This window comes from Triticum aestivum, chromosome 6D (assembly GCF_018294505.1).
Source record: "Triticum aestivum cultivar Chinese Spring chromosome 6D, IWGSC CS RefSeq v2.1, whole genome shotgun sequence".
Taxonomy (NCBI): Eukaryota; Viridiplantae; Streptophyta; class Magnoliopsida; order Poales; family Poaceae; genus Triticum; species Triticum aestivum.
Genome location: NC_057811.1, coordinates 331,201,741 through 331,211,935, shown reverse-complemented (window position 1 = coordinate 331,211,935; position 10,195 = coordinate 331,201,741). Strand labels below are relative to the sequence as shown.

General features: G+C 41.7%; 1 protein-coding gene across 1 annotated transcript; it reads right to left on the bottom strand.

Annotated features, from left to right (window-relative positions):
• Positions 1 to 437: 437 nt before the first annotated feature.
• LOC123144934 (DEAD-box ATP-dependent RNA helicase 8) lies at positions 438 to 8,935 on the bottom strand. Its single transcript, XM_044564207.1, has 10 exons — positions 8,322 to 8,935; positions 7,945 to 8,005; positions 7,178 to 7,412; positions 6,719 to 6,957; positions 5,023 to 5,274; positions 4,756 to 4,936; positions 3,971 to 4,059; positions 3,088 to 3,161; positions 2,847 to 3,005; positions 438 to 1,202 (listed from the first exon to the last, which is right to left on the bottom strand). Exons 1-9 carry the CDS (start codon positions 8,681 to 8,683, stop codon positions 2,927 to 2,929), a joined length of 1,572 nt encoding a protein of 523 aa, XP_044420142.1. The 5' UTR covers positions 8,684 to 8,935; the 3' UTR covers positions 438 to 1,202; positions 2,847 to 2,926.
• Between the last annotated feature and the right edge of the window lie 1,260 nt (positions 8,936 to 10,195).

Genomic DNA, 10,195 nt, shown 5'->3' with positions numbered 1-10,195 from the left:
CGAAATTTCAAAACATTTGACAGGATTACCCATTTGTAACAACTACCCCCTCCGTTCCAAAATAGATGACCCAACTTTATACTAACTTTGTACTAAAGTTAGTACAAAGTTGAGTCATCTATTTTAGAACGGAGGGAGTACTGTAAAACAGACATAGATCGCCACAAATATAGCTTTCAAAAACAAACCCAGAATGCATTTGATAATATTTTTTCACATCAGAGTTAAATAACAGGTCACGAATTATGCAGAACCACTTCTCAATACTTCACTAGCTAGGGGACCTTCTAATCCCGTAATCGTCAAAGAAAAATACGTCATAAATATCATGGTAGAAAGCATACAGCATAAAGATGCACGTATACAATCTCAAAAAAAAAAAGATGCATGTAGACGGCACAGAATGAATCAACAGAACGACGGTTGACAATCAACAATGAGGCAGCAAATAACAGTTCAGTGTCTACTGGCATCCCTTGTCCAGCACAGATAGCAGCAGATAAGCTCTGTTTATTCAACAATACATTGTCAACTTGGAAATATCCAGCAGAATTTAAGCGAGGACCATGACATACAGGCACATTGCCTAGGCATGATGCAAGAGCTAGACTGCGTAGCACAATGCAGCTGAATGCACATTATTGACAGACCAATATCCAGTTCACGACCAGTAGCCAAAAGCCCCAGCGACTACTAGGCATGATGCAAGAGGAAGGTTGCATATGCATAGCACAATGCAGCTCACTGCACATTATTGACACTCTCATATCCAGTTCACCCTCTAATGGTTGAAAGCCCTAGCGACTACTACTACGCATCGACAGTTCAGAGCTCAAGTTGGACGACCGACTTCTGATTGACACCTCAACACGACACACGACCAAGCTGGAAAACTTGTGTGCACGAACAGTGCAGACTCACAACCAGTAAGTAACAGGGTTAAAATGTCCTGTGAGAAATAGCTAACGACACCACAAAGAAACGAAAGGAACTATGATGTCAAGAACTAAAAGACCACGGCTAGACCAATAACAGGCACCTAGCAATGTACACCGCCGTGTGCCTGAAACAGTAACAGGACGTTTGCCCTGAGTTAACCACACTAGTGTCAGCATAACAACGTCAATCAGAACACCCAGATGTCTTGTCTCACACATGATCCACTAATGTTCCCATATACCACAGGAGGCCCACGATAAGACCTGCAAATATGACAGAAGGTAAACATAAGCTGTGACAGGAGGTAAAAACATGAAGCACAAGCATATATGTTCTGTTAGAGACTAAGAATTGATGATCTCTAATCGCATAATTCAAATGTGATATGCAAAAACCGGGCGTGTTTGTCGCAGCTAACTATCATTGACTACGTGGGTGCAGCACCAACCAGATACACTCCAGGCTTGCCATGCACGCAACTGGTGTGGCAACCATCACCATCTACATGCAGTTGTATTTCCCTCCTACAGACAGCTTTGCGCGGAGGTCACGAGAGGAGTCGCTGTATAGCGACCAGCACAGCCAGCAGAGTAGCACGGAGAGCAGCGAACAGCCTCGGCCTTGGAAAGTAAGGGCGGCGGCGGCAGCATCAGTAGTAGGCAAGCAGCACACTAGCAGCGACTCCAAATCCAGGGAGAGCCAGGCGCGAGACCAAGTTGCAGGCCCAAGCACTAGAAGGCTGGACCAAGTACTAGTAGCAGCAGGCCCAAGCAAGAAGCAGAGCCACACAAGGCTGCACTGCAGGAGGAGAACAGCCAGGGAAGACCGGGCGCTGGGTGGCGCACGGAAAAGAGCAGACTCGCCAGGAGCAGGGGCGGACTGCTGGCCAAGGCTCTGAAAGATGGAAGGACCAGCACGGTGAAACGGCGCCTTGAGGTGGAGTCGTCGTGCCTGGGTGGCGGCGGCTCAATTCCAGTGGGAGGCAACGACTTGAGCAGTGGATGGCGGCGGCTGCAATAGGAGAGATGGCGGCTGCAATAGCAGAGATGGCGGCAATGGCTGGAGAGGAAAGATCTGGGTGCGGCCGCCAATGAAGAACACAGGCGGCCGTCGAGGGTCCCAATCCAAGAGGTGGCCTGTGGCTGCCCAGTAGCGAGCGTGTAGAGGCCTAGCGGCGCATCGATCCAATGGGGCCCAAGTTGATGCAGGGGACGGTTGGGATGAGTTCCACCAGGGTCGAAGGAGGCAGCCATCGCTTGGTCTTTGAGCAGAAGCAGAGGAAATCTTGATCAGGAAGAGGTCGATATGTAGAGAAGTCCCCGGACAAGCACAGGAGACGCGCAGATCGTACAGACCGAAAAAAAAAATCGATCGACAGCAAGGACGAGTTGTGGCGTCCGAGGGAGACCTAAACCTAGGCTCTAATACGATGTTATGATGCAACTTATCTCTATTGCAAGGCCCACGGGGCATATATATTACACAAGACTTGAGGTGCAAGGAAAGGAAACATAGCCTAATAAGGACTCCTAGACCAATAATAATACTCCCTAACAAAGTGCTTTCTTTGGTTCAATAGTTGCATTTGTAGGTTAGAAAAAATCCCTAAGCTGTACTAATTTCACACACAGTTATACCGATATGTAAAGTAGGAGATCCAAATGTGATGGATCAAACTTGTGAAGTGACAACCCACATAAGGTACAAAATTGTGCAAATTTGCAAGCAGCTTCCACAATTAAACGAACCAATGGATGCCACACAAACCCCCCAAATAACAATGTTACAATAAAAGCTTCAGGTGACAGTGAGCATATTTTCAGTCATTATGAATTTGTGATTCAAAAACTAAACAGTTAACGGTTAAGGATCATGACACGAAACCACAAACAAGAACAATTTGTTACCTGACAGGTGATGAGATGGTATTTACAAGAGTTGTCTTCTTATTACTCAGAGAAAGTGAATGCATGAGAGCACTATCCTATCATTGGCAATATATGGCCTGGTCTATCTGAGGGGGAATTGGTTTTATCTCAGTCCCAAGCTCCTGCTCAATCCTATACCTGTTCCGGAAACAATATTCTGTCAAGAGAGCAACTAAAGAATATAAGAGGTCAAGAAATTTGAGGTAGGAAATGAGCATACAAGTTAAAGCGATCCTCGTAGGTGATCAAATTCACAGCCAAACCAAGGTGACCGAATCTCCCAGATCTACCAACCTATAAAGCCAAAAAAAGGTCATGAGAATCATTAAAAATCAGAGCAGGAAGAGATATTATGAACAAAATAACCAAAATATCGAGGATAAACCATTTACATGATACACAAAAATTATTTTTCTATTCGGATAAAATCCATTAAGGCTGTGTTCGGGACAACGGAATTTTACAGGAATCGTGGAGGTTTCCTTTGCTGTGGATTTCTTTCCTTCGGAGCATTCAGTGCAAAGGAACAGCCACACTGATTCCAAAGAAAAGGCTTCCTACCCTCCGTTTTTCAGAGGAACTTCAGCATGCGCTCGAAGCTCATTTTTTGTGTAGGACCAAGGCAAACAGGTGCAGCCCTGGACTGGTGGTTTTGATGCATTTGACTGTAGAAGCAGGGTGGACCTGGTTCAGATGGACCATCCAATGGCACGTTAAAGCAAAACGATGGTGGTGCATGTGGTCCGTGTTCACGTGTAACAATGATTCACCAAGAGGTGTAACAATGATTCACCAAGAGGCAAGCACAGCCGATTGCCCTTAAGTTTTTAATCTGTCCGTTAATTTATTATATCTCCTATGCTGGCTTTCTGGCGTTCCGAACACCACTAGTTGAACTTTTTACTGCAATTTCAAGCCTGTAGGTTTTCACTTTGGCCTCCATCCTATTCCTACGCATTTTTCTATCCCTTTGTTTTGTGCCACGTTCCGAACAGGGCGCGGGATTGTGGAACAGATAAAACAATATTCCCAGAATACGTAATACATACGAAAATTTGATTGTCACGGTATGAGAAATTGAGTCAAAAAAATCATTTGCATACCCTGTGGAGATACGTTTCAGAGCTCTTGGGGAAATCAAAATTGATAACAACATTAACAGCTTGAATATCTATCCCCCTTGTGAAAAGATCTGAAAAAGATGAAGCCACAGACGTAAGAAACTTGAACAAATGGTATGCCACACACTTCTTCCAGGTTTCCAGCAACAAGTCCAACAACTACTAAACAATTTTACTACTCCCTAGATCCATATTAACTGAAGCTGGTTTAATACAAAATTGTACTTTGTACTAAACCAGCGTCAATTAATATGGATCGGAGGGAGTAGCATCTATTTCTTAATAAATTCACCACTGAAGTGATTCTGCTTATAACAAGCAGTTGATGGAAGTTTGAAGTGATCACTGGAAAATTGACTGGCATGAAACAACAATATTAGATTTTTCTTTTCGATTGTGTCTTTCACTGCCAGAACTAATTTGAGACACTCGTCTCTTAGTTAGTCACTTGACATTTGACAAGTATCTCTTCGGGGATAGAACTCTACTGAAATTTAAAACAGCAAACTAAATAGATGATTTATTGAGGACAAAACATGTATAAGTGATTGATTAGACCGAGTTAAAATTTCAAGTGGACTGTGCCTTTTCATCAAAATAAATTGCATAATGGCAAGGATGAAGACAAGCTTAGATTGAGTGACACAAATATGTTATTTGTACGCAAGAACACAGATAACTCAGACCAGATAGCATACAAAGGGAGATGAACTAGCAATGAGTTCGAAACAGAAAACGGGCAATACAGAAGACACATAATTACTTACCTGTACAAACAAGGTTCCTGCATGCCCCATTACGGAAATCATGGAAAACTCTGTTACGGTGGTCCTGCAGCATCTTTGCATGGATGTAGAAGCATGAGTAACCAAGCTCCGTGATCTTTTTCGCTAATAGCTCAACACGATTTACAGAGTTGCAGAATATTATTGACTGATTTATTTGAAGCTGTACCGATATAAACATAAATTGGATTATTTATATGTATGCGGGAGATCAAAATGTCCAACTAAATTAAGAGACAGTTATTAAACCTTGGAAAAGAGGGTGTTAAGACAATGAACTTTCTGCCTTTCTTCTACAAAAGCATAGAATTGTGTAATTCCCTTCAGTGTAAGTTCATCCATGAGGTTAATAACATAAGGTTTAGGCAGATATTTATCCTTGAACTCCTTGACAGTCACAGGGAATGTTGCTGAAAACATTAAAATCTGTCGACTCGCTGGAAGGTAACGGATCAACTGCTCTATAGAAGGTTGAAATTCAGGAGAGAGAAGCTTGTCTGCCTGCGAAAAGCCAACCTCTCATAAGAAAGCACAAACATGTGTATGTAGATATATTTATTTATTGACAAGCCCAAGACTACAGAAGCAAATTCATTCAGGTTAAATTCTACAAACAAAAATAGCTTCAATACATTTACTATAATGTCCCAAGCAGGTTGGGGTAGGCTAGACATGTAACCCAAGAGAAAATAGCTTCAATGCATTTCATTATAGTATATTACAAGATAAAGACGAGGGCGCCGCCACCTTGTTTCTCAGCTTCAGGTACTATCTGTCTTTAGGAACCATAACTCAATTCTTTTACAGACTAACCTTGCCTTCATACATACTCTTTACCAGTGTTTCATCTTTCTATCATTCTTATTCACAAATCACAAGTAACTTAAGCAATGATCTTAATGCCAGTGCTTCTCACTACCAACTATTACCTCCATCCCAAAATTCTTGTTTTAGATTTGTCTAGATATGGATGTATCTAACACTAGAAGTAACGGAGGGAGTACTATTTAGCATAAATACAGGAACTCATTTTTTTCACGGGGTTATTATTGCTTGCAAGTATACATGCTTTCTCATGATTTTTTTCACATTCTTGTTGTTTTTTCCAAATGAACTAAATAGTAATGAATTCGATGTTACAGTTTGATTTCAAAAAACCTTATTTGTTCGACAGGAACTAGAAAGGGCAGTTACTTGATGTAGCGGTTGAGGGACGAATCATATATTTGCATGTTGAGTCAGGGAAAACAGAATCGGCGTAGGCATAGTCCAATAGCTACAAATTCCTCTTCTGAAATGGTTTTCTTAAGGCACTTCTACAATGACGACTGAAGGCATAGTATGAGATGTAATAACTATTTAGTTTGCTGATGAACTCAAGTTATGTTTGCAACTAAAGTTATGGTGCGGGCGTGCGGCACAATTGCTCAGCTCCATACCAAGTTACCAACCAGTTATAAACCCCTGGCATGTTTGGTTCACGTACTACTACTTAAGGTTGCAAACTTCACAACTTCTTTTGCTCAAACCCAAGGAGTACTTATCAAGCTATGTTACATTGTCAAAATAGGAGCCACATTTTGGCTAAGTCTAAGGGCATCTTTCAACAGTTCTCTGAGTCGGTGATGTGCGCGACTCTCTTGGCAAAGAGTACTTAACACAGGTGTGGCCATGAACCAGAGCAGGTGTTAACTTAAACTCAGTCAACTTGCCTAACTACCAAACAGGCCCAGCAAAAAAATGCTAGTTGCCACAAGTAGCTACATAAACTGTGGGTTCGAAAACTTTTCAGAACATAGTGGCAAAGTATGGTCAGCAACCAGCATCCAAACAGACAGATACAAATACAAGTGAACAAATTCACCATGTATTAAGATTAAAAAAACAGACATTTACAAGACAATGCAAGCAATGTGACTACTTAGATACGCTTAGAATGAATTACCTCGTCCATAACAAGCATTGAACAGTCCTTCAAGATGCAAACACCTTTCTTCGTAAGGTCCAAAATACGTCCAGGCGTTCCAACAAGTAAATGGACAGGTTGATATAGACGAACAATATCATCCTTCAGGCTAGTTCCACCAGTGGTGACCATAACTTGAATCTTCAGGTGCTTGCCAAGCTCTTTGCAAACTTGGGATGTCTGTAGAGCCAGTTCCCTTGTGGGAACAACTATAACAACTACAAATAACAGGAGGCAGCATTCGATTATTAAAACTTTCTAGTACTATATAGCTGACTAATGCACAGGTACACCGAAACAAAAACAAATAAAACCCCGTGTTGGGAAGAAGCAAATATACATGTCAAAGTTTCTATCAGCTATTACTATCAAGGCACGGGTAATACATTTGACCCCCAAAGAAGTATCTATCAGATCAAGTGAGGATGCAGACCAAACCTTGAATAGCATTTTTGTCCTGGTCGATCTTTTCCAGTGCAGGAATACAAAATGCAGCTGTCTTGCCAGTTCCATTTTTTGCTCTAGCAAGAATATCACTACCAGTTAATGCAATAGGAATGCTTTCTTCTTGGATTGGGGAGGGATTTTCAAATCCTTTCTCATATATTCCCATCAGGAGTTCACGCTTAAGAAAATAGTCTTCAAACTCATTCCCTTTGGTGGCAGTAACATCCTATACAAAGAACAAGATAAACAATAACGATCACATCAAGACACAAAGCAAGGAAGCAACATTATGAATTAGCTTATTGAACACGACATTAACCAAAGATCCAAGGCATCTAACACTTGTGGGGATAAAAAGTCCATAACCAAAGTTTCTTAATATGCCAGTATTATCATTACAATAATATATAGGATGAAGTCTTATTTATTCATGTTGAAAATACAAGTAACTAGCATCAAGGATCAAGTAATGAAATATTGATTTGCATGTTATGGTATGAAGATAACTCATGGATTTCAGACAAAACAGCGTTCAAAACTAGGATCGCCATATATTTGGCATGCAATGTAGGCATCACAAACAAAAGTTGATAAATAAAGAAAATCGTGGGTACAATTTTTACCACGGCAAGAAATAACTAGTTACACAAAGTAGAGATGGCGACCGACACATTGCAAAGTTCAGGTATTCCTGGTATCCGAAGTACCCTAACTCCAGAAACAAACACAAAACGAAGAATCAAGATGGCATGAATTACCTCTGTCCTGAATCGTGTATCTGCGGGTGGAAGCTTCAGTTGGGCCTTCCAATCTTGTGAACTGCACAAACCAAGTATAATAATTGCTGAGTGGCCATCTCCAGCTCACGTTTCTCCACTTAGAATGGTTATTTATGATCATGTCTAGATTAATGATTCATTAGTTACCCGATGTTTGCTAAACTACATTGTATTACAGTTCAGCTAGAAACATAGAATGCGGAAAACTATTGTGGGTTGCTTAGCATCAGAAAAAGAAGCATCTCCCACAGCATCTGGTTGGCTTTCGCAAGCTACATTGGTGATGCTTAAACTATGTGTTGAAGCATCAGCTACCATGACCTATAAGTTGCCATCCAAACTATTTATCGTCTCACCTAGGATCGTTGCCGACCGCCGCTGGGGGTGGCCCCACGACCTTGGGCCCGCTGGTCCCGGCCGCGTTGATCTGGTTTCGCCGCAGCCACTGCTGCTGCTGCTGCTGGTGGTGGTGGTGGTGATTTTGGTGATGCTGCTGCTGGTGGTTATTTTGGTGGTGCTGCTGCTGGTGGTTATTTTGGTGGTGCTGCTGCGGCTGCGGCTGCGGCTGGCGCTGCACGTATTGTTGCTGGTGCGCCCCCGACGTCTGCTGGTGGTGGTGGTGGTTGTTCTGCGACAACGGCGGGCCACGCCCGTAGTAGTTAGGGTTCCCGCCGCGACCGTTGCCGGTTCCGGGAGGGTACCTGGCGCGCGGATCCATGGGTGAGAGGAGGGATCAGATCTTGTCAGGAATCGGCGAGAGAAGGGGCAGATCGAACAGCGACGAGAAGATCGGAAAGGGGAAGTGGATTCGGATGGTGGAATCAAGGTGTTCGGCGCCCGGATCAGGCCGAAATTTGAACCCTTTCTGCCTAGTGTTCGTGCCGGGGAGGAGGAGCGAGACGACGGAACGGAAGGGATGGTTGCGTCGCCGAACGTCTGAAGCTAGGGCAGCGGCGAGTTGGAATTGGAGGAGGGAGACAATTACAACAATGCCCTGCCAAATTTATCTGGGTACGCCTGAAAACGGAAAAATTACTACTACTACTCCCTCCGTTTCTAAATATAAGTCTTTCTAGAGATTTCACTATGAATTACATACAGAGCAAAATGAATGAATCTACACCCTAAAATACGTTTATATACATCCGTAGTACTAAACAAACCTTGTACTGGTAGACGAAAACTAAATCAAGCCATAATCTTCTAAAGCTGAAATCACCACACCAAATTATCCTGGTCTATTTTAAACCTTGAAGAAGTTTCCAAACAGGGATTCATCGACATGGCAGATCGAACCAAGAATTATTGGGTTGTTTTTTTAAGAAATCTCGCTTCGCTTTATTAAGCATATGACATTTCCATAATAGAAAGGCTGGGTCATGGGAATGTCCCAGCCATAAGTGGCGACTTACACCTAGCACATAGGCGTGCTTGACAAAAAAAATAAGCTTCAAAATTAAAGTTTCTACTTCAAAAATAAAATTACAACTATGAAAACCGGTTCTTCTGCCTGTATCTCGTGAATAATTGTTGCATGTGTTTCACCAGTTCCTTCATCGATATCTTGTATCACACCCTTGCAATCTGTCGCAATGTGAATTCTTGCAAGATTGTTGGGTGCAGCTGAGGGAGGGGGCGCGACAAGTATTTGGGTCGGCCCACTATACCACAGCAAGGTATGAAATGCTCGTGTTATTAAAATTTTGTTCAAAATTTAAAAATATGTTCATGTTTGCAAATTATGTTCATAAATTCAAAACATGTTCATGTTTTTTAAAAATCATTTTCAAAAAATGTTCAGAAATTTCAAAAAAGAATGTTCTTATTTTTAAAAAATTGTGCCAATTTTCAAAATATGTTCATCCTTTCAAATTTTGTTCATAAAATCAAAAAATGTTCGGTAATTAAAAAATATTCATGCATTTAATATATTGTTCATAAGTTAAAAAATGTTTTTGTTTTCTCTTTTTGGTCACAAATTACAAAATGTTTCGTTTGGAATTTCAAACAATCTTCAAGATGTGTCCTTTAATGATTTCTTCTTACGATCTGATGTCCATATGTGAGTAGTCCGGTAAGGTATGGGTTGAGGCATAGGTCTTGCAACCCTTTGTATTTTTTGTGGGGATCAATGTAATGGCTTTGAATTAACATCCCGTATATGTGAAATAACACTTGATGCAAGACGCATGTCGGTCAAGATATTATTTGGACACATCCCCCACTTCGG

What these genes read in the sequence shown, in the direction of transcription:
- LOC123144934 (XM_044564207.1), bottom strand. Translation starts at nt 8,683, where the DNA reads ATGGATCCGCGCGCCAGGTACCCTCCCGGAACCGGCAACGGTCGCGGC. An exon ending in GCGGTCGGCAACGATCCTAG is followed by an intron (nt 8,006 to 8,321) that starts GTGAGACGATAA and finishes TGGTTTGTGCAG; the next exon opens with TTCACAAGATTGGAAGGCCC. An exon ending in TTAACACCCTCTTTTCCAAG is followed by an intron (nt 4,937 to 5,022) that starts GTTTAATAACTG and finishes ATATCGGTACAG; the next exon opens with CTTCAAATAAATCAGTCAAT.